At 37.5% G+C, this 27,811-nt stretch overlaps 1 protein-coding gene across 5 annotated transcripts in view; it reads left to right on the top strand.

Moving 5' to 3' along the window:
* The window catches only part of N4BP2L2 (NEDD4 binding protein 2 like 2), a gene marked incomplete at its 5' end in the record, with an annotated part of 80,267 nt that overhangs the window by 9,719 nt on the left and 42,737 nt on the right, over nt 1-27,811 (top strand). Inside the window, 3 exons of one of the 5 annotated variants that reach the window (XM_079721975.1) lie at nt 1,575-1,663; nt 2,048-2,124; nt 4,749-4,892. In XM_079721975.1, the coding sequence (XP_079578101.1) occupies nt 1,575-1,663; nt 2,048-2,124; nt 4,749-4,892 (310 nt within the window). Of the gene's footprint in view, nt 1-1,574; nt 1,664-2,047; nt 2,125-4,748; nt 5,261-27,811 lie in introns of those variants that run through there. The other 4 variants (XM_079721977.1, XM_079721979.1, XM_079721976.1 and 1 more) reach the window with 4 other exon arrangements.

Consider the following 27,811-nt stretch of genomic DNA (forward strand, 5'->3'; position numbering starts at 1 on the left):
TTACATTGAATTTAGGGCAAAATTTCTCTTTTCTACAAACATTTATTGAATACTTTTAAGTGCCGGGCATTATTCTGGGAATATGTATCTGCCTCATGTTTATTAAAAGAATCTAAATTGATCTTTAACTGCTTATAAGTTAAAAATATCTCCAAGGTGTCATTATTCTCTTTCTTAGAGTATGATGGTTAATTTGTTTAAGAAAATGACTCTTTATTTGAGTAGTCAAACATTGTTTACTTAGGTGTTCTATTCTCCTGGAGTGTACTGGAATGTGGTATTGGGTGATGATTATTCATGGAAAGAGAATAATCTCCCCATTCCTGCAAATCAGAGATTTATTTGGTTAATAAGCTCCTCTTGTAGAACATAACTCCTTGGAGGTGTAAGCCTGTCAGAGATTAGGAAAATTAATACTTTTTTTAAAAATGAAAGTTTTGATCATTGTTTGGGGATGGAGCAGTGGGAGTTGATAGTATCTTGGTATTCTATTTATGACTTAGATTCTAAATTTAGTATTTAGAGACATCTTCTCCGAAATAGATATTCCACCATAGTCATTACTACTTAACTAACCTTTAGAATTCTGCCTGCCCTTCAACATCTATATAAGTGTTTTCATTGTGTAGAACTTAGTGGTTTGAATTCTAAATCCCAGTAAAACTTACATATCATTGCATTTTGCCTCAGCCTTTTAAATTTTATAGTGGGTTCTTAATTACCTTGCCTGTTTACACTTAAGAGGTACACACATTCCTGTCATTATGAGTGGCTCACAGTGGCAGTAATTCTCACCTTATGTGGGAAGAGATGGCATAGGGAGAGGGAGATATAGTTTGGAATAGTTCCATTCTAGCTCAACTCCCAATTTCAGAATCATAGTCCTAAGAAATATCCAGTCAGTTGAACTGTGGTATTTAGCTACTTGGTATATAAGTAATGATAAATCCATAGCACTTTTTTTTTTTTAACTTAAGTCTGTCTGTCTTCAAAAGCATTTGTAATTATAGAACATTGGAAAATAAAGATAAGCATAAAGTGCATATATTCCCACCACTTATAGAAGACAACTTTTGGTGTCTTAGTAATTCTTCCCACATCTTTATATTTTGACCAAAATAAGATCAGACTTACATGTTATCTTATAAATTGCCATTTTCTTTTAACAGTCTCCATCTTCCCATGTCAATAAATGTTTTCCTCTTTTCATACTCAGACCATATTCAAATGTAACTTGTTCCTACATTTTCTGTAAATGAAAGCTCTAGACTGAAGTCTTTATTAGCTGTTAAGTTCAACAAAATATTTACCCCAAAATGTCCTTTACAGCTAGTTTGTCAAAACCAGCATCTGGTCTGGAGAATATACATTGCATGTGTTTATGTCTCTTAATTCCATTTAATTTAGCAGAATGCTTTTATTTTCATGGCTCTAATTCAAAAGATTACACGGTTTTGGTTTTAAGTACAGGGATGTAGGAAATTTCTTAATGAATGTTTAAATTTTATTTTGTGTATTTTTATCTAATAGTTCTGTTTTTTGCTTTTGTTTTTTAAATTTATTTTTTATTTCAGCAAAACAAGCTATCAATCAGGGGAGATCTCCAGTTATAATAGACAACACTAATACACAAGCTTGGGAAATGAAACCATATGTGGAAATGGTAAATATGAGATATGAGAGAGTTTTTATATTATCAATTTTTTCATATTATGAAATTTTGGTTACATTGATCTTTATTATTAAAACACTTGTCCTTGTTCTCTGAAGAGGTGTGTTCATTTGCTTAGTTTTTTAAAAATTGGGAATGGTGCTTATTAAGCAATATGTTTATCTTGTTAGTTTTGCCTGGACTTGAGGATAGTAATTGGAATTTGTCCATTAAGTGGTCTTAAAATTTTTATAAACTGTATTATTTTAAAAGTAAAACTTTTCTTGGTTGAGCAAATTTAGAAGTATTGTCTAAGTGAAATTTATATCTGTCTGCCATCTTTTTACTTTAAGACGTATTCCCTGGGTTTTTGTTTTCTTCCTTTCTTTTGTGTAGGCCATAGGAAAAGGATACAGAGTAGAGTTTCATGAACCTGAAACTTGGTGGAAATTTGATCCTGAAGAATTAGAAAAGTAAGGCACTCAAAAAATTTGTAATCCCTTATCTTTTTTTTCTTTTTTTTCTCCTTTACATGGTCAATTTCTTTACTAGCTTTTGCTTGTTATATCTTTGGTACCTGTGAATAGGGACTACTACTACTCACTTTCTGTTAAGAGGAACATTGACTTAAATGCAAGGTGTTTGAGGATCTTTGCACTGTTAAATTTCATTAAATATTCGTTGTTAAGTGTGTTTGTTATTTTTTCTTATGTGAATTTCTGCATTGTTTCCCGGTTTGTTGAACGCTAATGGAGATCCGGAAAACTCTGAGAGAGAAGTTAGGACTTTTCCCTCTGCTTTTTAGCTAGGCCACTTCTCTGCATTGCCTTTCCAACTTCATCTCCTTCCCATTTTAGATCCCATCACCCTTTCACCTGGTGCTTTTATCTCCCCCTTTTCCCATCTTTACTGCTGCAGATCCGTTATCCCATACCCAAGATTCTGGGAATCAATGTGTTTTGGAATTCAGATTTTTTTTTTTTTTTAATTTTAGAAAGGAAGTATATAGTGCATATACCTAATTGTAACACTCCTAGCAGAGTTTGGGGCAGCATCTTAATATCTCTGCAGCAGATCACGAATGGTCAGTCTAAGTAGAAAGGAAAGATTCTACATTGTTTAATGTTAATTCTGAGTAGATCATGCTGCCAAATGAGTACAAGCATGGTTAGACTTTGCTGCTACATGAGTCAACAGAAAACTGAATTTTCAGAGCATTTTAGATTTCAGGATTTGTGGTGAGAGATTGTGGACTTGTATTACATTCAACCTTGCTCTTCCATTTGTCTTTACCTTCATCCCTTTCCCCTACTTTTCCTGACTGACTGGTTTCTCTTTCTTCATTTTCACTTGGACACAACCCCCTTTTGGTAACAACTTTAAGATGTAATTCACATACCTTACAATTTACCCATTAAAAGTGTACAATTCATTGGTTTTCAGTATATTCACAGAGTTGTATGACCATCACCTCTCTTTTTAAAACCATTTTTTCCTTCCACCTCAGTTTGCCCTCTTCTAGCTTAAAACTGTTATTCTGTGTACGGTGTTCGACTAATTTAATTCTTCCCCCTTGCCTTTCATTCCTTTTGTACCTTTGAATTTTTATTCCTTTGGTTACCTTTCTTTCCCTTTCTGACTTGCATGCCAAATCAAATTTATGAAGAGTTAAACTGATAAATATTATCAATATCTGGTATTGTTTGCCTGCCTCTGTGTATATTGCACCTCAGGTAGAAGAGAGAGTTTAAAAACCAAAGATATTTGGGTTATGCTGAATAAATGAATTAATGAAATTGTTATACAGTTTGGCTTTATTTACATTTGAGACTGTTGAAATGTATTACAATTCTTAATATAAATTAACTTTACAAAATAAAGTAAGTTTAACTGATATCTAGTATAGTTTGACAGATTTTTTTGGTAAAGAATTGATTGAATCATCAATTTTGACTTCTTGTGGATTTCTATAGCTTGGCCAATTTCAACCTTGACCTCAGATCTCTCTTCTTCTCTCTCTCTTTTATTTTTCGATCTTCTGTTTTTTCTCTCTCTTGCTTTCTCTTCTCATCTTTAACCTAAACATCAGTAGTTTTGAAAACTAAACATTTCCTTTATGTCTTTTTTCTGGAAAAATGAGTTAGTTTTAGTAAATCTAGAACTATAACATTAAATATAAAATATGTTCTGTGTGTTTTGCCATGTCCAAATCAAGTTATGGAAAACTACAAGTGTAAAATACATTGTAAAAATTTCTTTGAGGGTCAAGAATAATTTTTAAAACACTTTTTGTTATCATAATTAAACTCACAGAAAAGTACATAAAATATAAATATGTAGCTTAACAAATTTCTTATAAAACAGATATTCATTTAACCATTACCCGTGTCATGAGAGCATTACCAACACTTTAGAAGTTTTTTGAGTTCCTTTTCCCAGTAACAATTCCATAATTCCCTGGTAATTACTTACTTTCTTTTCCTTAAAGCCTTTTTTTTTTTTTTTTTTTAATATCCTTTGCTTTAGCATCATGGTTTAATTTTTTCTCAAACTTTATATAAATAGAATTATACAGTATATATTCATTATATCTAGTTTCTTTCACTCAACATTACATTTGTGAGATATGTACAAATTGTATCTCTAATAATATAGTTTGGTATCAATAATAAATTTTTTTTAGTAATGCAAGTATGCTAAAATAACTTTTAAAAGTGATATGTATTTTATATTGATTTTTGTCAGTCCTGGAAGCCCACTCAATTCTTCCATAATTTTCAAAACAGTATCTCATAATTTTTTACTTTGTTTTTTAAAAAGAAGGGAAGATTAACTCAGTGGTTCAGTGAATCAGTAGTTCTGTGTGAAGAAGGTGTATTCAGTTAACATTTTGCTGTGATTTATGGTATCTTTAAGCCTTTTTAAGATATTGTTTAAACCTGAGAGAGCCTTTTTTTTTTAATGTGAGGTGTATCTTCTGGTATTTATTTGCAAAATGTAATTTAAAATCTGTACTCTATTACTCTAAAACAGTTTAATCTCTAAGCCTATATATTCTAAAAGAAAAAAGAATTAAAATCCTTTTCTTTTTTGGTAGGAGGAATAAACATGGTGTTTCTCGAAAGAAGATTGCTCAGATGTTGGATCGTTATGAATATCAAGTGTCCATCTCTATTGTAATGAATTCAGTGGAACCACCACACAAAAGCACACAAAGACCTCCTTCACAGGGGAGACAGAGGTGGGGAGGCTCTCTAGGCTCACATAATGAAGTCTGTGTTACAAATAATCATTAAGTTGGTTATTTTCAGCTAACACATTTGTTGCGTGCCCTTGAAAAAAAAATTAATGAGCCTGTCTTGAAGTTTAAGTAGTTTCAAATTAAAAAAAAGACTACTTTGCCTCACAAAAGATGTTCCCAGCAAGTTGTTTAAATTCTAAAGTGTAAATAAAAATTATATAAAATTGTATTTTAAATGTTTTTATAATCTTTTGTTGTAATACCTTTGTTTATTATGAAGATACCTGAGTAGAGTGGTTAGGAACCAGAATGTTTTTCTATAATTGAATTTTAAACTAATTTTATCTTTTGTAGATAATGTCAGACAGTTTTATAGTTCATACCGAAATTAAACTTTTCATAAACTTTAGTATTTTTCCTTGACTATCTTAAATATATAAGAAATACTAACTTGTTATAGGCACCTTAGTTGATTCCTCTATTCATTATACAGGTAAAATTATGTTTCTGCAAATTCATCTGTGTGAAAAAGTATTTCTAAGCTATAACTAGCATATCCCTTATTTAAAACAAAATTCTCTATCAAATACCACACAGTAAGTGTATCAGTCACCTGGGGTGTTTTCTCCGTAATACACGTTTTCATCACCCTTCTTCTTAAGCCATCTCCTATCTCCCCATACCCCTGATTCTGGAATGCATAAACAGGGCAGTCACTATATAGTTTGCAAAAGCTCTTCAGGCTGTTTTGATAGTATATCACTTTTCTCTATTTAAATTAACACAGTGTAATTCTAATATAAAAAATATTTTAGTTCCTTAGCATTAGTTGTAGGGAGATTTGTGCCATAGGATATTTTACTTCTCCAGGTTTTAGTTTTTCTGTAGAGACAACTGTGTATCTCACTGGATAGTTTTTCTTAGATTGTGTTCTATCACTTAAAATTTTAAAATTGAGATGGGATTCATTTCAGAGATCTTGCAATTCATCCTAACTTTGCTATGATTTACCCATTTTTAGGAAAAAACTGAGCTAATTACAACTACTTCTAAAAATTTTTTATGTTTTACATGATAATAGTTTATGTCCTTTAAGTTTTCTTTCTCCTAAACCAGCCCATTCCAAATCCCATAATCTTTCTTTTTTTTCTTTAATTTTATTTTATGTCAGGGTATAGTTAATTAACAATGATGTGTTAGTTACAGGTGTAGAGCAAAGTGGTGAATCCCATAATCTTTCTTCCGATGTTGTTTTAAAATCTGTAAATGTTCTCTCACATCTTTATATTACTTTTTAACTAATATTAAATTATTAAGTGATATTAAGTTGCAAGACTCAAAGCTAAATATTAGTACTCAGCAAGGTCTTTATTGCATACCTTTAGTGAGATAAGAATATGATTTCTATTTATTTGTACTAACAGTGCTGTTTACATTTAAATGGGTATTACCATGCTTTATTTTGTGTAACACATATGTATGTTTGTATATATTTGTTCATCCTAACTAAATATGATGTAGTAGCAATATGCTAACTCATGTTTGTGTGTCAGTGTATATATATTTATTTATATCAATACGTACACACATTTCCATTATTCACTATTTTCATATATTTTTTTGTTTCAGAGTAGTACTTCTTAGTATTTGGGCTTACTTTTTCCAGCATTTTATTATGTAAATTGACATTTTGAAATAGTAAAGGATTTAATTTTGGGACAGGTGAAACAACTGGTAGGTATATACTGTGTGTCCCTTTCCCTTTGTCCTTATAAAACTTTACTCAGATAATAGTACTGTAAATCTATAGTATTTGAACAGTAGCCAGTTTATTTCGAGGATGTAGAGAATTGCCTTTGGAAGATACAGATTATGAGGAAATATGTTCATGATAGTAAGTCTAAAATAAATTTCCAGATTTTATTACAGATTCAACTTATCCCCTAGTACTTCTGAATAGTAAATAATCATGCAGAGATTGTTAATCATTGCTGATTATTTTTAAAAATTATAAATGCTTATTGAGGCAGGGAAATGAACATTCTGGAAGACTTTTTTTTTTCTTTTTTTGCCACACTGTGCAGCATGTGGGATCTCAGCTCCCTGATCAGGGGTTGAACCTGTGCCCCCTGCCTTGGAAGCATGGAGTCTTAACCAGTGGATCACCAGGGAAGTCCCTAATTTTTTTTTTTTTTTAAGACAAAGTAAATTAAAAGTTCCCCCAAGCATTGTGGCTAATTTTATTTGTATTTTTTGAACAATAACAGAATAGAGGAATGAATATGCAATAAAAGATACCAGAATCACTATTATAAGTCATTGCTTGATGTTAAAAATCTGTAAAAATATGAAATTTACCAAGTAAGGATTTTTCATCAAAATTTTTTCTTTTATTCAGATATATTCTTTTTTTAAATTTAGGTATATTCTTAATGGAATAGTTCCCCCAGCTGCTACCTGCCATTCTGAGTTGGTCTCCATCACAAAGAATAAAATGGGCATTACTCATCATGTTCAACTAAGGTGAACATTTTAGTTAAACAGAATATATTGATAGCTTCTAGTCTGGTTCAGAAAGATTAACTTGTTTTTTCATAGGTTTTCATAACTTGTTTTTTCATAGGAGAAATGAAAAATCACTTCTCCTTTTTGATAAGTAAATTTATAGTTTTCTATATGTCATAATACTGCTAATAAAAATATTTGTGTGGTAATTAAGTTGAACTTTTGATACTGCTTTTTAAATTGATAATCTTTCAGTATTCACCTTTCTGAAAAAAAATGTTAGCTTCTTAATATTTTAATGTCCGTTTTAAAGTAAGATTGTTTACAAAAGATTGGGTTGTATTTTGTTGGTGCTATGATAGGGTGGATTTAACTATTTGAAGTTTGCTTATCTCTTGCCTAATTAATATAGGTTACGAAATTTTCCAGTTTTATATATTGGTAAGTTTTGAAAGAGTTCATGATTTCAAAGGATATAAAATATTTATTTTGACCATAATTGAGTTTTTGTTATTGTAGAAATGTCTGATTTTCTGAGCCTGGTTTTCTAAGTATTTATAAAGAAAATTGGTGGTGTTCTCTGAAGAAATGCATTTGTTCATGTATTATATTAATATTGGGTTGGCCAAAAAGTTCGTTCAGGTTTTTGTGGGATAGCTTGCAGAGAAACCCGAACGAACTTTTTGGCCAACCCAATACCTTGACCAGGTAGGTTTACTAGCCTTTATTGAAGTTTTATGTAGTATTGTAACATGAATGCAATAACTGAGAATTCAGTTATTAGGGCTGGAGTGTTTTTGTGTGTGTTTGTCTGCAACCCATATAAATAGAGTAATGCCTCTTAGTCTGGAATCATAACAAAGTATTACTTAGTTTTGTTACAATGAGCATTCAGAATAAACATTTGGTGGCAGCAGAACAGCAGATCCAGTTAGCTGTTTTATAGAGTTAAATTTTGTAGATTACAATTTATAAATAATTTTTTCTCATTACAATTGTTTGCTGTAATTTTTGTGAAAGGAGAGGGATTAATGGGTATCTTCTTTGGTGATAGTTGTCTTTCTTTACAATTTAAATAAGATTGGCATACCAATTTTTATTTTTTGAATTAAGGTATTATTAAAACAATTGGTTTCCCTGTATGTATGCCAGATTTTCTCCTTAAAATATCCTTAGGATTGCAGGAAGTAGTATTAAGTTTGTTGAAATAGATTCTGAAAGAGGAGTAATTTGGTGATTGTTTTGTGTCTTTTTTATTCCTTTTTTTTTACTTTGCTAAGCAGCATTTAAATAATTCAGTTGATTCAAATTGCCAAGGTCTCAAGTCTAAAAAATTTTCAATTTTGCATGGTTTGTAAATTTCAGAGCAAACCTTGAAAAGTTTATAATTATGATTTTTGCAACTAAAATCAGAAAACTTGTAATAGAATGGTTATACTTTACATTCAGTATCTTTATGTAGACTGCACTGAATGGCATAATTTTTGTCATAGAATATACATGTGTGTAAACTCAATTTTGAATGTATCTCTTATGGAAATTCTTAATACGTTGTTGCTGTCAAATTATGCACAGGGGGCTTCCCTGGTGGCGCAGTGGTTGAGAGTCCGCCTGCCGATGCAGGGGACACGGGTTCGTGCCCCGGTCTGGGAGGATCCCACGTGCCGCGGAGTGGCTGGGCCCGTGAGCCATGGCCGTTGAGCCTGCGCGTCTGGAGCCTGTGCTCCGCAACGGAAGAGGCCACAACAGTGAGAGGCCCACATACCGAAAAAAAAAAAAAATTATGCACAGGAACAAGGGGAAAGAGTAGCAAAAAGAACTCTGAAAAGAGAGCCTCGGGCTTCCCTGGTGGCGCAGTGGTTGAGAGTCCGCCTGCCGATGTAGGGGACGCGGGTTCGTGCCCCGGTCTGGGAGGATCCCACGTGCCGCGGAGTGGCTGGATCCGTGAGCCATGGCCGCTGAGCCTGCGCGTCCGGAGCCTGTGCTCCGCAACGGGAGAGACCACAACAGTGAGAGGCCCGCGTACCGAAAAACAAAAACAAAAACAAAAAGAGAGCCTCAAGAGTAAATAGTTACTTTTGAAGCTAGGACTGTGTTTGGAGAGTTTTGACTTTTGGTATCTTTAATAGAAGTTTATTTTAGTCACTTAAATTAGAAATAATCTTTTTCTTTCCTTTCCTCCTAACAAATTTTGTTCTCTGAATGATAACCCTGTCATATTCCAGGTGTGAAAATTGCAGTTATTACATATTGTAATACACTTCCCAGTACAGAGTCCATTAACTTCAATAAGCTGTCTTAAGTATATAGAAAATAGACTATTTTATCTAGCATGGACACAGCCATACTGTGACCCCTAATCTTAGAACTAGACACAATCACATTAACAAATAGGTGAATGACTGACGATTTCATCAGGGAGTGTCGTCTAGTTGTTAATATTTCCATATTGTTTTTTGGGGTTTTTTTGCAGTACGCGGGCCTCTCACTGTTGTGGCCTCTCCCGTTGTGGAGCACAGGCTCCGGACGCGCAGGCACAGCGGCCGTGGCTCACGGGCCTAGCTGCTCCGCGGCATATGGGCTCTTCCCGGACCAGGGCACGAACCCGTGTCCCCTGCACCAGCAGGCGGACTCTTAACCACTGCGCCACCAGGAAAGTCCTTCCATATTATTTTTTAAATCGAACTGTTTGTAAATTAATGGGAAGATTGAGAGATTTTGAGATGGCCTATTGGGCTTTTTGCCTCTCAACTTTATTGGTAACTAAGGGGAAAAAAGTAAGAATAATCTGTTCATTCATAGTTAAAATTGTGTTCAAGTTCAGTACAGTCCATTAAAATACACTTTATTTAGATTTTTTTTTTTTTTGGAGTTTCAACTGTATTCTCAGATAGGACATGTAAAATTAAAGTTTTACCCTACAACTAGTAATTACAATAATCGCACAGCTTTGCTAGTGTCTCTTCAGTTGTAATTCTGGACTCTTCAGTTTTTTTAGTATATCAAAATGAAAAACTTTGATTTGGGGGAGGTTTGTGGGTTCTTTCTCTCCTTTTATTCTTCTTTCTTTTTTATTCTTTCTTAATAGTATTAGAAATCATGTTGCATTCTTGTTTCTTTCAGTCTTTTCCTGTACATGTTTTCTTTTTCTTACGTGCATTTTCTGTTCAGCTATCCTCGTGTTAACTTCATAATATTTTTAATGAAGATGATGGGATGGTAAGTTACTGTCAAAAATGGTTATAACTTTTTTCCCTCCTGTGTTCCACTGAACTCATATTTCCTTATGAACCTTATTTAATCATGTTAAACTTACAGGTCACAGATTTGCAGTTTCCTGACCCTGTGGTATAGGTAGAACTTTGATATGAAAATACTTGGAAAGATTTATATAGATTTTTAGTCTGTCAGTGTTAACTCATTGGTTAGGAATCCCATAAACATGGCGTAGTACTTGGATGTATGTATTTGAGAAAAAATGACAATACTCAAGCCTCATGCTGATAGCCTAGTTGATAAATAGTAGTTGGAAATTCACTGTTATGGAATTCACTGTTATGTCATGATTCTCTAATCTGCCATTCTTAAAGAACTGAATGCTTTTGAAGGAAAGCTGATAGCTAATTTGAGTTCATCTTTTACAAGTGATTCTTCATTTCCCCAGTGCTGCTACAATGAGGAATAGGAATTTAACAGCAACGAGCCTTAATTTAATAATACATATTTAAGTAGCTGCCATTTAGTTAATGCCTGTCAATGCCAGGCCCTATTCTAAATGTGATTATTACAGTTTCTAATTTTTTATAACAACTGTACAGTCTCAAATTTTTTATAAAGAGGAAACAAAAACTTACACAGTTTAAGCAATTTATCCTATGAACATAATATCTCTAGGGAGCAATGTTAACTGGGATTCAAATATAGTTCAGACATGTTCCTCACCATATCCCATTTTATCTTTTAAACCACATTTTATCTTTGGTTAAGTTATTATTATTAATTTAGGGTGGTTTTTTCTTCAAGGTAGGAAAGAAATTCCAGTGGAGAGTTGAGTGCATCTTTATGGTACCTTTGAATTTATAGGGTTAGAGACAGGTATGTTGACTTACCAGTGAAGCTGAGTGAAGAAATCTGTAAGTGGCCATTTATTTAGAATGTTTAAGTCAAGATTGAAAGCTAGGATGTCATTTACTGTATAAACGTTTTCTACAAAATATACATTGATAATTGATAATCATATTTCAGCAATATCTTTTCAATTGAAGTTTTACATATGCTGTTGTGCTTTAATGTTTACCTTTTATTTTAATATCTCCTGATTTTGATTAGCACTTGAAATGTGTAGTATTCAATAAATAGATTGTTAAATTATATAAGCTGTTTGTTTTGATGATTAATTTTGAGGCAGTATTTCCTAAACATATCAACACTATTTGTAAGTGGTCTTAGTGTATTTTTCTTTTAATGTCCATTTATTACTTGTGCTAGCAGTAGCTGTTATGGAAATTACGTCAGTTTTCTGATTTTCTGAAGAATTAAGGATTTTTTCCTTTTGTAATAGCATCCTTTTTCTTTTATGTTGTTTAAATTAATTTTCTAAAATTAAAGAACAGTAAAGGAGCCAGTTAAGTTTGCTGTATAAATAAAATATTGAATTAATTAGATTCTGCAAGGAAAACCTTTAAGTACAGAAGAATTCTTACTGTTGACTATTTGCCTTGTTTTGTTTTAGTTAACTTAAAAAATAGAAGGGCTGGATCTTGTTTGGTTTTTCTTAATTCCTTGAGAAATTAAAATTCCTAGTTTGTGGCTTTTTTCATTATTGTTTCTAAATGTGAAATCAGGGGTGGAATTTTTGTTAGAATGGGGAAGAAATAACATTGGTTTCATGAATAGATTAAGATAGATTTTGGTTCACGAAACTGGAAAGCAGTACATTATGGGATTGAGATTATTGGAATAGTGTATAATGTAACACTGGCAAAGATGTGGTTAAAATATTTCATTTTGAATATAAGTAAATTGAAGTATTTATAGGAAATGTGTTAGGAGGCCTGGGCTAGACATTTTGAATTAAAAAGTAGTGAGAAAAAAAATTTTTTTTTAATTCTGGGGAATGGTAGGAAATAAATTGTTAAAGCTAGAAGATTAATGATCTCAAAAGTGATGTTTCTCCCTCCCCATCTTCCCTTTGCTGTGTAAAGCCTAGTAGAGCCCAGGTATTACATTAAGAAAGATTATCTTGTACCCTTAAGGGCCATGAAAGCATGGTCTTCCTTGTCTTGTCTTTGGAGCTTTGTCCTTTAATGAGCCCATAAATATTTGTTGAATATTAGTCCTAGTCTTCTCCTGAGAATAGTCAACAACCTCTTGAAATTAAGGACCCATTCATCTAAATAGAGCAACTTTATAGGGCAGTTCGTAATTTAGGAAACATGGAAATATAGAGTGTGAATTAGTTGCGTTTGATACTTGCTAGGAGGGAGAGTGTCCAGGCAGAGAGGAAGGGTCATCCATTTAACTTGTTGTAGCTAACACCATCAGAGACTTGTTTGAGGTTTGTGAACCTCACTAGTAGTCCTTATTAGAATTGTTGTTTATGATCAGAAAATTAAATACTAGAAGCAACCTTGAGACTTCTGATTTTCTATTTCTTTTAGGGTCATTTAGAGCTTATTTTCTTATTTTTTGCTTTAACACTTCTATTCTTACTCTTAATTTTCCCCATGAGATTTCATCATTTCTCACTTGGACGTAGTAGTCTCCCCACTTTTATCTTTGCCACCCTATAATTTTATCCACAGAATAACTAGGGAAAGCTATAATTAAAAAATATTTTTTTTTTTACCATAAATTACATCCCTCCCAGGGACTTCCCTCGTGGTGCAGTGGTTAAGAATCTGCCTGCCAATGCAGGGGATATGGGTTTGAGCCCTGGTCCGGGAAGATCCCACATGCTGCGGAGCAGCTAATCCCGTGCGCCACAACTACTGAGCCTGCGCTTTAGAGCCCGCGAGCCACAGCTGCTGAGCCTATGTGCCACAACTACTGAAGCCCGCGTGCCTAGAGCCCGTGCTCTGCAACAAGAGAAGCCACTGCAATTAGAAGCCCATGCACTGCAACTAAGAGCAGACCCCGCTCGCCACAACTAGAGAAAGCCTGCGCACAGCAACAAAGACCCCACACAGCCAAAAAATAAATAAATTTATTTTAAAAAAATTACATCCCTCCCTGCTTAACTAAACTATACATGATCTGGCCCTTGGCTTCTTCCCTGTCTTGTACCACTCTCTTCATTTACTACATTTCATCTATACTGGTCTTTTTGTCTGTTCTTCAGATATGCTAAGCTTATTCTTGCTTTAAGTGCTAGCTGTTTTTTTTGCTCTGTATTTTTTCTGTTCTTCTATGCCTAGCATAATTCTCAACATACAGGTTTCACCTCACATTGTCACCTCCACAGAGAATCTTCCCTGACTATTCCAATCTAAAAGTAACCCCACCCCTGTCACTCTGTTACATTGTCCTGTTTTGTTTTCACCATAGTAGCTATTAGTAGTTGAAGTTACCTTTTTTAATACTGATTTGTTGGGAGTCTCTTAACTAGAATATAAGTTCCATGAGAACCTGTTTATTTTGTTCTTAGCTCTATCCACAGAACCTAAAGTAGTGCCTGTAATACTGTAGGAGCTAAAAAATATGGACTGAATGATTTTATACCCATTGCTTCTATTAATAGTATTACTCCCCAAATGTGTTTTCTTCTTAAACCTGTCCTCTGCTCTCCAGCCTATTTACTTAACTGCCTACCTGACTTTTCTACTTTTAAGCCTGAAAAGTTGAACCTGTGATCTTCTCTCCTGTCTATGGAACTCCAGGATTTTTTTTGCATAGCAAATGGATCTACCATCTATCTATTTTTGCACACCAGATACTTGAGAGTCTTCTTTGATGCCTCCTTTCCCCCTTCATATTGTCCATCAACTGGGGTCTTTGAATTTTGCCACTTAATTATCTCTTGACTCTCTCCATTTTTGACTGCCATCTTTCTAGTTTGAATTATCATCTCTTCCTGAGACTGGGGTCCCCACATCAGTACTTGCTCTGTTCTAGCCCTTTTTCTCCACAATCTAACAAGATTAAAGAGTACTTAAATTATAAGTGTATATAGCTCAACAAATATTCATGAAGTGAACATATCCATGTAACCAGAATCCTGCTCAAGAAGTAAAACATTACCAGCAAATTAGAAGCCCTCAGTGCCCCCTCCTTTCCAGAGTGACCTTTGTAAAAGGAAAATATGATCATGCAGAAAACCTTTCAGGTGCTTCCCATTGCTGTTAGAATAAAGACCAAAAGCTATAATGTGGTTGATGTGGCCCCTTCTTTCATATCCAACCTCATGTTTTGTTACTCTTCCTACTTTCTGTTTTCCAGCCTTACTGGCCACCTCTCAGTTCCTTGAATGTGCTATTTGTTCCTTCTTCCTGGAAAGTTCTGTGTGCACACACCCCTTCCATACTGATCCTTCAGATTTGAGTTCTTCAAGGAAACCCAAATTTTTGGACATAGCAGGCTTGGTGAGGTCCAAAATATATATTATATGCTCTCGTACTTTTTCTTTATTAATTTGTATGAGTGTATGATTATTTCCCCTCCCTTCATTTTTAAGCACCATGTGTCAGAGGTTGTTACCATTATATGGTCATCAGCACAATGAAAAAGCAGTATTCAGTATTCATACAACAAGTGAATATGGGTAGTCTCAGCTTGTTCTGGGCTGAATTGTGTTCCCTCAAAATTTCATGTGTTGAAATCCTAACCCCCAGTATTTATGATGTGACAATTGTTAGGATATAGGACCTTTAAAGAGGTAATTAAGGTAAAATGAGGTCATGTGATTGAACCCTAACCCAATATGACGGTGTCCTTACAAGAAGAGGTGATTAGGACACACACAAAAAGGGAAGACCTTGTGACAACACTGGATGAAGACAGCCATCTACAAGCCAAGGAGAGAGGCTTTTGAAGAAACCTACCCTGCTGACATCTTGATATTGGACTTCTAACCTCCAGAATTGTGAGAAAGTTAATTTCTGTTGTTTAAGCCACCCAGAATGTGATACTTTGTAGCTTTGGCAAACTAACACAGATTTTGGTACTGGGAAGTGGGATGCTACTCTAACAAATACCTAAAAATGAAGAAGTGGCTTTAGAACTGGGTATGGTAGAGGCTGGAAAAGATTTGAGCTTCATGTTCGAAAAAGCCAAGGTTGCGTTCAGCGATTGTAGGTAGAAATATGGACGTTAAAGGCGATTCTGGTGAGTGTTCTGGGGCGGTCAATAAGGCTTCTGTCACTTTAGAGATAGACCTATATGATCATGAACAGAGTTTGGTAGAAATGTGAAAAGGGTGCTTCTGGTAAGGTCTCAGATGGAAATGAGGATATTGGAAACTGGAGGGAAGGCAGTCATGTTATAAAGTGGCAAAACACTTGGCTAAACTGTGTTTCAGAGGTTTGTGGAAAATAGAACTGGTAAGTGATAAATTTGGATATTTGAGATTCCTAGGCAAAGTGTTAAAGGCATGGCCTGGTTTCTCCCTGCTGCTTATAGTAAAATGCAAGAGGGCAGAGATAATTGAAGAAAGAATCGTTAAGCAAAATGGAACCAGAAACTTGAAGATTTGGCAATTCTCAGCCTATGCATGTTGCAAAAAATCAGAAAGTGTGTTCTGGAGACAACATCAAGGCAGTTGCTAGACAACCATTTGCTAAAGGGCATATGGGCATGTGACTTATGGATTCATTAAGCTAACTCAGCAAGACCAGAGATGGGGATATGACAGCAGAAACACTGCCAGCTTGGACTGAAAGAGACAGGACAGGATGAAATGAAGGAATGCTGTCAGACTTCTGAGATTCTACAAGACAAGTCACTAGAGCTATCTGTGGTGATCTGGCTGTGAGCATATGTTGTCCTCCAAGAAAAGAATAGAATGACCCTGAAGGCAGTTCAGAGGTTGGCAGGGTTGCCATTGCCACCATGGGATCAGAGCCCCAAGCCTGAGGGAGTGGGGCTACCACCTTGGTCAGCCTGGAAGGCAGGGCCTCTGGCCCAGTGGGCCCAGAGAACACAGCATGGAGCCAAAGATTATTCTTTATTATTTATTATTAAAGATTATTCTTCAGTCTTAAAATGTAATGGAATTTGCCTTATTGTAGACTTGCTTGGGACCCGTCATCCCTTCTTTCTGATTTTTCCCTTTTGGAATGGGAATGCCTGTCCCACCATTATATTTTGAAAGCAGGTAAGTTGTCTAGAGTCACAGGTTCACAGCTGGAGAGGAATTTTGCCTCAGGATGAATCATATCTCAAGTTCACCCATACCTGGTTTAAATGGTATTTAGATAAGATTTTTGGACTTGATGCTAGAATGGGTTAAGACTTTGCGGGCTGTTGGAATGGGGTGAATGTATTTTGCATGTAAGAAGGACATTAATTGGGGGGCGCAGGAGAGTGGAGTGTTAATGGGCTGAATTATGTCCCCTCAAAATTTGTATGTTGAGGTCCTAACCCTCAGTACCTCAGAATGTAACTGTATTTGAAGATAGCACCTTTAAAGAGGTAATTAAGATCATAAGGATGGGCTCTAATCCAATATGACTGGTGTCCTTATAAGAAGAGATTAGGACACAGACATACACAAAGGGAAGACCTATGAAGACACTGGCAGAAGAAGACCATCTACCAGCCAAGGAGAGAGGCCTTAGAAGAAACCAACCCTGCAGACACCTTGACCTCAGACTTATAGAATTGTGAGAAAATAAACTGTTGTTTTAGCCACCCAGTCTGTACTTTGTCACAGCCCTAGCAAACTAATACACAGCTATTATACTAGCTAGTTAAGAGGGACTTGTGAGCCATTTCCTTCGCTCTTCTGCAGTTCCTTTATGTGTAAAATGAGGGCATTTGACTGGATCAGTAGTTCTTAATTTTTAATTTAATTCAAAACTTTCTGAAAATGGAATGTGTTTCATTAAGAAATGTATAGTGGGTCGCCTGATACTGTGAGTTGTTCACAGCGCAACCGAGTTCCGTGTTTCAGACTATACCTTCGAGGTACCTCAGATTGTCATGAAGAGCAGAAACCACTTTTAGTAGAGCACAGCGTGTTATTTTATTTTTATTGTTATTATTTTTTTTTGGTTGCGCCGGGTCTTGGTTCCAGAAGGTGGGCTCCTTAGTTGTGGCACACGAACTCTTAGTTACGGCATGCATGTGGGATCTAGTTCCCTGACCAGGGATCGAACCCGGTTCCCCTGCATTGGAGTGCAGAGTCTTATCCACTGCGCCACCAGGGAAGTCCCTAGAGCACAGAATTTTAAATTCCAGAATTTGAAGAAAAGTTGTAGTTCTGACTGCAACTTGGGCAAGTCACTTAATTTTCTGAAACTTTTCCCTGTAATTAAATGAGAATACCTTCTCAGCCTATAACAGGGTTATTGGATGGATTAAATGAGCTGAGTAGGTTAGAATTTCAGCTGAAGTAACTCGTGTTAGCCTTGAAATTCTGTTATTTTGTCTGCCTTTTGATGATTTCACCTCTTTATACACTAGGGATGGGCAGAGAAGGAAACACCAACTGGTTGATTTTTATACGTTAGAAATGCTAGGAGAGATCTAGAAGGATAAAGTTTGATTTTTTGGTTATTAAATTTATCAGAGATACTCATATTCCTAATTAGCATAAGCAGTCAGGAATTAAGCTGTGTAATATCTCAGAACAATTTGTGATAATGCATGTGCTTTTTTGTCATGAATACTGGCACTGTTTTTTCACCTGTGTGGTATGGGCTGTTGGTATGATCAAGTCAATTTGATACTCTCATTTTTACTGACAAATTTGGTATGATTAGTTTCACAGAGCAGACCACAGGAACCTATTTCTTTAAAAGAAAACACATTTTTTTTTTGTTTTAACGTCAGGTGTAATAAAAGTAAGAAGCCTTTCCACACCACTCTTGGTTTTCACGAAAACAGTTTTCCTCTTGTTTTTCATCATGACCTTCTATGTAATGTTCATGTGACAGTATGATATCAGCTTACCTGTGACACTGTTAGTTAATTGCACCCTAGGCTTCTATGAAATGAGTCATTCAAGATGGGAACATCAGTTTGAGTAGATGTCAGCCTTCTATTTTTGTAGTAGTTAGGGAAGTGACAGAGTTGTCAAAAGATTCAGTAGAAAAAGGGGAAGAAGGCGTATGGTGGAGGGTCAGAGAAGTAGTCTGTAATATTTTAAAGTATAATTACTAGTGTCTCATCTGTTTATTATTTTATTTTATTTATTTATTTATTTATTTTTTTGCGGTACGCGGGCCTCTCACTGTTGTGGCCTCTCCCGTTGTGGAGCACAGGCTCCGGACGCGCAGGCTCAGCGGCCATGGCTCACAGGCTCAGCCGCTCCGCGGCATATGGGATCTTCCCGGACCGGGGCACGAACCCATGTCCCCTGCATCAGCAGGCAGACTCTCAACCACTGCGCCACCAGGGAAGCCCTATTATTTTATTTTAATACATTTATTTTTATTTAATTTTGGCTGTGTTGGGTCTTCGTTGCTGCGCGCAGGCTTTCTCTAGTTGTGGTGAGTGGGGGCTACTGTTCGTTGTGGTTCGTGGGCTTCTCATTGCGGTGGCTTCTCGTTGCGGAGCATAGGCTCTAGGTGTGCGGGCTTCAGTAGTTGTGGCTCGTGGGCTCTAGAACGCAGGGTCAGTAGTTGTGGCGCACGGGCTTATTTGCTCCAGAGCATGTGGGGGTCTTCCCGGACCAGGGCCCGAACCCGTGTCCCCTGCATTGACAGGCGGATTCATAACCACTGCGCCACCAGGGAAGCCCTGTTTATTATTTTAAGTGATAGTATTCTAAATTTTTAATAACATAACATTCTTCTTGAATCACTTCTTAGATTATTTTTTACTCTTACAGTGACGTAGAAGAAATTACTATATTTAGAAACAACTTAACTATAGAAGAGTGAGGTTCTCTGGAGGCAGTATAGATAGCAGTCAATGGAGAAAGGAAATAAGAAGAAAAAGCAGCAATCCGGTTTTAATTGGTTAAATAATTGGCTGTTGAGACTTCCTGAGTAAGGTGTTGATAAATTGCTGTGGTGTGGAAGTAATGTGGAAGGTTCAAGAAATGGTGTTTGGTCATATGAATTCTCCCCTTACAGGAGCTGCTTTAGACCTGCTGAAGGCACAGAGCCCATAGTAGGTCTCCAGGACACATTCAGGTGAGCATCTTGCCCAGGGTGGTTAAAAAGAGCCATCGTAGGTCTTAACTAAAAGTCTCAGAAAACACCAGAGACTCTGCTGAGGAAACAATATATTCAGTCCACAAATATAACAGAAAAACATAGTCAACTGGGAGACAGGGGCCAGGATCTGAAATGGAACTGAGTAAATAAGGTTGGGTACATACAGGGATGTTACTAGGCCATTGCCATGAGTGGTATGGAAATACGAGAGGCCTGCTTTACTGGTTGTTACACTGTATCATTTCTTGGTGGGGGATGGACTGAGTTTAAGGTACAGTATTGTACTAAAAGCTTCCTGTTGGCCTTTCCTACCTTGAACAAAAGTTTTATCTTGATTGTTCTTGAAAGGTGTAGAGGTGGAGGCGCGGGAGGTCGGGATTGGGAGGGGAGAGAGTAGGCTTGGGAAAATTCCCACAATTTACTGTGGCTCTTTATCTTAGGTTGTCAGGGCTTGGCCAAAGTATAAAGTAGAGGACTGGAGTTCTTGGAGGCCAAGAATAGTGTGAAATACCTGATGGGTATAAATTGGAATTGAGACTTGATAGTATTGATTTGAATAGGCCCATGAAGAAGTCTTCTAGCCTTTGGCAGTCATGAGAACATGGAAAGCATGGAAAATAAATAGGGCTTTCTTTCTGAATTGTCTTGCCTAGTGTAAATCAGAATGATTTATGTTCTTCCTAAGGACATCAGATGTATCTTGACTCTTGGGACAATCTACACAGATACATAGTAGAAGTACTCAGTGCAGTGAGAAAATAGCAGGTGTAAGCTGTAGTTACTAGGAATGGAATGGTGTTTTCTGATTGGAGGAATGTGGTTGAGAAATACGAACCAGTAGTGAGAAGAGGCAGTAAGCTGTTTTCTGCATGAATGTGTAGCAGTGGCGTTACTTTTCCACTGTTCAGTTACTAGATTGGTAGTCAGTACGTGAAATGTGGAGGACGAGGTCCAGGGAAAAGTGGGATTTAGTAGGGGAGAAATAGTATGGGGAAAAGGCCTGTAGGCAGTAGTAACTGAATGGTCAAAGTCCCAGAGGCAGGAAACAGTAATGGATTTATTCATGCATGTATATATTCACTCAGCAGTGTTTCATGAGTGCTTACTATGTGCCAGGCATTGTTCTAGGTGATAGAGATAGATCAGTGTGTAAGACAAAAAACCTCTGCCCTCCTGGCGTCAGGGTAGGGAAGCAGACTAAATCAATAAACAGGTATCTAGTAGGTCAGATGATAAGTGCTATGGACAAATTTAAGCAGCATAAATGGGACAGGGAGGGTGGGGCTTAGTGGAACGGGTACCACTTTACCTGAAGTGATCAATAAAGGCCTAACTGATAAGATAGCATTTGAGCAGAGACTTGAAGAAAGTGAGAGAGTGGATTAGCAAAGAGAGAAGTGAGGATGGAGCATTCCAGACCAAGGATCCTGTGCTTGGTGTGGTTAAGGAATAGTAGGATGTCCGTTTGCCTGGAGCTAAGTGAGCAAAGGGCAGAGAGCAGAGAGAGTCAAAGAGAAAGAAGGAACCAGATAATATGGGCCTTGTAAATTATTGAAGGAATATAGGCCTTTACTCTGCTTGAGATGGGAAGCTGTTGGAGAGTTTAGAGCAAGGGATGACATGATCTGACTTGGGTTTTAAGATGCACAAGTCAGTTCTGACTGCTGTCTTGAGAATCACTTTAGAGAGACAAGAATGGAAGCAGAGACTAATTAGATGGCTCTTGGAATAATGCAAGTGAGAGGTGACTGTGACCTCAACCAGGGGATAAAGGTAGAGGTAGTGAGAATTGGTTGAAGCTAGAGCTGGCAGGATTTGCTGAATAGATCAGATAATGAGTATGAGAGAGAAAGATGGAGTTACAGTTTACTAAGATATAATGTATTGTAGGAGGAGCACATTTAGAAAGGAAAACAGGTGTTTAGTTTTGGACATGTTAAGTTAAAGGTGCATTCTGGATATCTGAATGGAGATGTAGAATATGTAGTGTGTTCAGAGTTCATGGGAGAGGTCTGGGATGGAAATACAAATTTGGATGTGGGTGGGAAAGCACGCTTTTCATTGTTGGAGGAGCATAAAATTTGGTGTATAGTGTAATGGGAGATAACTCCAGACACCAGCATTTCTCAGTCTTGTCCGCATTATGACACACACAGAAAACAGAACCTGTAGAATTTGCTGGAGTAAATGGACCAGGCTGCTCTTCCCAAGGCTTCTGGTCCTGGGGCTCAGGAATTCCACCTGCCACAGGCTCCATTTAGTAGTCTTAATCTGTCACCTGTTTGAGGCTTTGCCAAGCACACTAGTTAGGAAGCCCTACTGTAGAGAAGGGCCCAGGAGACTCTGAAAACACAATGTTAATGAACTAAGACTTTATCTTGCAGAGAATGGGGATCCCCGAAGAGATTTTAGCAGAAGTATGACGTGGTTATATTTGTTTTAATAGGTGTTTTTCAAACTGTTTGTGGTGAAAGATGAGTTTTTAAAAATTTTCCAGTGCACTGCAGTCTGATACTTTAGTAAAAGTGAATTACTAGAAAAAATTTAATGTAAGTTAAATATTTTATAATTAAATTCAACAGATATAAAAATTATTCTCAGATTCCTATAAAAGTTACTTAGTTTCTGTACTCTGTTGCAGACTGGTTGCAAACCACTCATGGACTGGAATCAGTATGGATAACACTTTTGAGTAGCATTGTTTGGAATGGAACAGTCTTGACAATGAGAGTAGTAATAGAAAGAAGGAAACATCTTTGGACATCTTATCAGTTAGTTGGAAGGCCATCAAACATTTTGTGGTGTTTGTTGAATAGTGACCTAAGGTTGCCTAACTGGACAACAGCTAGGCAGAGGCATAAAGCTTACTGGTGGGGCTTACTCTACTGGTAAGCGCCCCTGTCCACCCTAGTGTAGTCTCCTCCGTTTCTCCCCCCAGCGTTCTGCTCTTTGGGAGTCACTCTGGAGTGACCCTGGTGTTGGTCAAGTGTAGTTTATGTTTAACCATCTCTTGATTTATAGAATTTGATTATTTGTTTTAGTTTCAGTGGTGACCAGAAGGTTACAAAGATTGGGTGGAACATCTCTCAGGGTAGAGTGAGCTTTGTTATTGCCTGGTTTTCCAGATCATGTGACAGAATCGGCTGGGTCATTTTAGCTGTCCGTTATATAGGTTGTAAGAAACTAAAAACTTTGGAGCAAGGGAGCCTCTCTGAATTGACTAAAATGAAAGATGAGTGGAATGGTTAGCCCTTCTGCACCGTTAGTGCATGAAGCTACCCTTGTTCTGATAGAGCCAGTTTTCCTTGTTTTTCTTTTTGTTCCCCTACTAAAAGCACCAGCATTTATCAGGGACAAATAGGGGTTCTCCTAAACTCATGTTGCATTTTTCTTCCTGTATTATGGAAGACCTGAACTGCATTCTGGAAGTGAATACACCCATCCGACAGGGATGTAAGGTCACCAAGTATGTTATTTAGTCAAGCTTTTTTTTTTTCTTGATTAAAAAAGGGCTTGTCTGTCTGTAATAAGCACGAGTCCACTTCAATTTGTATGGACTCCTCACCACACCCTTACTTAACCCTGCCTACTTTAAGTTGGGCTGGCCTGTCCAAGTCTTGGGCAAGAAGAGTGAGAAGGCACTATCAGGTTAGAACCCATATTCTTAAGGTAGCTAATAAATTCAAGAGTTGTTGTCCTTGGAAATACACTCTGAGGCGAGAGGTCATTGCAGAACGGCTCTTGAATGTGCAGTCAGAATTTGAGGAATTTAGTGGCATGTCATACCCACCCCTTGGCACAGTCAACAAGTGTCTTTGTCTTCCTCACCAGGGCTGAGTCTCAGATATGTCAGAAGGGTGGTCAAAAAGCAGAGGTAGCCTCGTTGCATACGCCTTTTTGCAGGGGTAATGTGCAAATTATGTAATGGTGTGGTGGACCAGTCAGCTAGCTGGCACATTTGCTGTCTTCCTAGCTGTCTCAGTCAAAACCCTGCGGAAGCTACAGTTCCCACAAGTAACCAGATGAGGGCAACTCTGGGGAATCGATGGTGAGTGGTTGCAGCCTTTTGGTCAAGGGCTCAGAAGGGCCCCACCAGATGTTTGCTTGCTGGGGTGTCATTGCCACCCACACCACTGATAGCTCATCTGTCACTGTGTTCCAGGCCAGCTCTGGCAGAGGGGACATGAAGGAACAGGAGCTGGCTGGCTGATTGCTGAGGTGGCTAATGGCAGGTCTGTTCCTTGTCAAGACCCATTTGAGTTTCCCAGGGGTAGGAAAGGCAGGAAAAGCACAGGCTAGCCCTTGGGAGTCCCTGAAGAGAGCCAATGGCAGTGTTCAAAAGGCACGATTTTGGGGGAGTTAATTGCATATGCACCAACCAGTCATAATTGAGACTGGTTACTGTGCTAGAGAGGAAACCTATGGGTCCTTTTGGGTGCCATTCCTTAACCTGTTACTGGATGGTCAGTGGGAGGTGGCGGGGAGGGTCTGGAGAAGGGGTTGGACTGTGAATTAGGAGGGAGCTCAGGGTACTATATGCTAAATGACGCAGAAGAATTTAAGTATTTTAACAAACTCTGTGTGGCCACAGAAGCACACTGACTGATTAGCCCTTTGAGGTCTGAGACTCATGGCAATTTTTACAAGTATAAGGAAATTGTACGGTTTCTCCAGTTTTCCTTTAATTCTTCTCGGGGATAGGTAAAGTCTCAGACTGTGAAACAAGAGTACGAAGTATTAGGTCAGTAGCACTTTGCTCACCTCTGCTATTTGCTGGCATTGGTTGGAGACTAGAATTTGCACCCCCACTTACCTGGATACAAGGAGTAGAGTGTGGCCTCTCACTTGTACACGTTGAATTAGTGGTAGATGTGTCTCTGTGGCTGCCCGTTTTAGGGACAAGTCTGAAAATTTGTGCGGGGAGGTGAGAGCAAATAGATTTGGTTGAGGTTCTGGTCAGACAGGTTAGTGACAGACCACAGCTAAGGCAGGATATTCTCAAGGAAGCCAGGAGTGGAAAAATGCAGAAGGAGTGTTCAAGCCAACGTCTTTGGAGAACTTGGAAGACCAATTTCATTCATTGTTTCCAAGGCTGAAGAGCTTGGGAGTCCTAGAAGGGAATGTGAGAAAAGCCACAGAGAGAGGAAAATTCCAAAACCATCATAGCACACAGTACATAGAATCTCTGGCGTCCTTTTCAACTACTTGATACTTTGAAGTGTTGGGTATGTATACGTATAAAGGTACAAGCTCCAAGCCTTTATATTGATGAATGTAGAGATGGTGTGACACATCTTTCTGTATGTAGTTGACATTTATATAGAAAATTAATAGAAATTATGCAGAAAATGAGACAAATACTGTACCTGGAAATCTAAGATATGTATGTAGGAAACAGATGAGAAGGTATCACTGATAATTATTCTGGTAGGATTATAGGAGAAGGAGAATGCTGTGGAGACTTCAAGCAGTAAGAAATTGAGCAGGGTAGGTTTGAGTACATTAGAGATGGCTGATTGGGTGTGGGAAGGGTTAAAACACATTGCTTCTAAGTATAACAAAACAGCTATAAAGATAGTGTAGTGAATACAATTCTACAGTCACTATCAAGAAATTAGAATAATTGTTTTCATACTACAGTTTTGTTTTGGCTGAACCCCAAGGCATGTGGGATCTCAGTTCCCCGACCAAGGATCGAACCCTCGCACCCTCCAGTGGAAGCAGAGTCTTAACCACTGGACTGCCAGGGAAGTCCCTCATACTACAGTTTTGTGACCCTTTACAAGTTGCTGTCCCAGTTCATGACTCAAATATTACATATAAAGATAAATGTCTTTTTGTTTTCTCATGAATACTGTGAATATTAATGAGATGCTATTTATGGCATACTGTGGATTCTGCAAAAAATAACATACGTATTATTGGCAGAATATTTAACATGTTTTAAAAAGTGGGTTGTTAGGGCTAAAAGGGATTTATAGCACATCTAGCTCAAGTCTCACATTTTATGAAAGAGGAAATTAAGGTCCTAGGAGGTGAAATAACTTACCACCTAAATTCAGTGAAAAACTAGAACTAGCATCCAGCACTCCTGGCTTTCAGTCATTTCTTTCCTTTACCAAACATCATCCCAGTAAGTATTGATGGTGACTAATATTAGCTTGTAATGTTCCAGTAGTTGATCAGTAAGTGAATCCTGGGCAGATGCAAATTGGCTACCCAGAAAACTTCACGGAGATTCTAAGGCAGTTATATAAGGCAGTTATATCAAAAACGGCATAAAGCATCATTGAAGATAGGCTCAGTTTTAGGACTTGCTTGACTACATTGAACATTTTAATAAGAAACCTTGACAAGAGACTTTGCTGTAATTTGGGGGTAGGGATGGGGCACTTACCCAACTCAGCAATGCTTGGCATCTGAGTTCTTTGTAAACTATTTTGTTGAATGATTGTAGGGATAGTGGCTGATAATAAAAGCCTAAGTAAGACCCAGGTCATGTACCAATTTAAAACATGAATGTACTGTACATAGGTAAGATTTTCATCACTTTTACACACCCTAAAGTTAACCCAGTTCTACATGCGCAACACAGTGATGCACAGGATAGAGAAGTGAAAACTGAATCAAAGAAGTCAAGCTGTATGCTGCCTGGAAGTCAATCATCTCTTTAAAAAAATCCAGAAGTCTACAGAAGAGTGGCATTGTCTGACCTTAATGGCCATAGACTTGAACCCACTACAGATTCAACTTTTTAGACAGTTTCTCCTTTGGAACATAATACTAAATGGAAAAAATAAAGTCACTGGTGAGGTACAGGAATGCAGCCAGCCAATCACAAAGGTTGTACAGTCTGCAACTCCACTGGCGCCATATGTGCCAGGATCTTCTTAAGAGATAGTATGTCACGAAACAAAAGGGACAACTGCAAGCAGGAAAGTAAAAGATTTATTGGTGTACTCTGAAGCATGACTTGAAACCATGCTACTGAGCTATTGACATGAAGGAAGAAAAAGCAGTGGTTAGTATGCTGTACAGCTTTCACAGGTAGGAGCTGCTTCTGAGCTGTTCAGTAAGATAGAACTCAGTCACATGTGACTGACAGGTATGCAATGAGGACAGTCATCCAAAGTACACAGTGTGGAAATGATCTGTTGTGCTTGCACTGTTTTTTTGGATATACAAACTTGGATATAAATTATACATTACATAATTCAAGCCTGACCTAAAAAAATTCATACAGGAGGTGAAATAACAGGCACAGTCCTTTTTATTCCTAATGCCCTTTGTAATCTACTTAGACAGCTTTGTACGCATCCTTCAGGCCCCTTTTGTGTCTGTGAAACACACACATGCACACGTACGTACACATGATACATACTTACATTAATTGAGGCTCTACTGTGTTCCAGATTTTGTGCCAGATGCTTTTCCACTCCAAACACAGATACAGGAACAGTTCACTCATTCAGTAGTCGTTTCTTCATGAACGTTGGAACATGGCTAAAATCTCAAAAGATTTAAGAAAGGGTTTCCTGGTTTGCTAACGTAGATGTCACATGCTCTCTACACACACCAAGTCCTTATGCAGTACCTTTCAAAAGTTCTCTTTCTGAGGCAATTTACATTTTTTTTTTTTGTACAAAACCCAAATGAGACTATTTTAATTGTTTCCCTACCACAGATATTTTAGCAGTAGCAGGTGGTAGTAAAGTTGGGGCATTCCTAGAGAGAAATATAGATCTGATAGCCTGAAGACATTTGAGGATACAAAAACACTGTAAAGTGAGGTAAAAGAACTTGAAAAGCTTTACTACGTGGGGTACTTTAAAAGAGTAGCTCCCACACATTTTTTTTTTTTTTTTTTTTGCGGTATGCGGGCCTCTCACTGTTGTGGCCTCTCCCGTTGCGGAGCACAGGCTCCGGACGCGCAGGCTCAGCGGCCATGGCTCACGGGCCCAGCCGCTCTGCGGCATGTGGGATCTTCGCGGACCGGGGCACGAACCCGTGTCCCCTGCATCGGCAGGCGGACTCTCAACCACTGCGCCACCAGGGAAGCCCGCTCCTACACATTTGAAGTCGTTTAAGGTGTAA

This window comes from Hyperoodon ampullatus (genome assembly GCF_949752795.1).
Source record: "Hyperoodon ampullatus genome assembly, chromosome: 16".
In the NCBI taxonomy this organism is placed as follows: Eukaryota; Metazoa; Chordata; class Mammalia; order Artiodactyla; family Ziphiidae; genus Hyperoodon; species Hyperoodon ampullatus.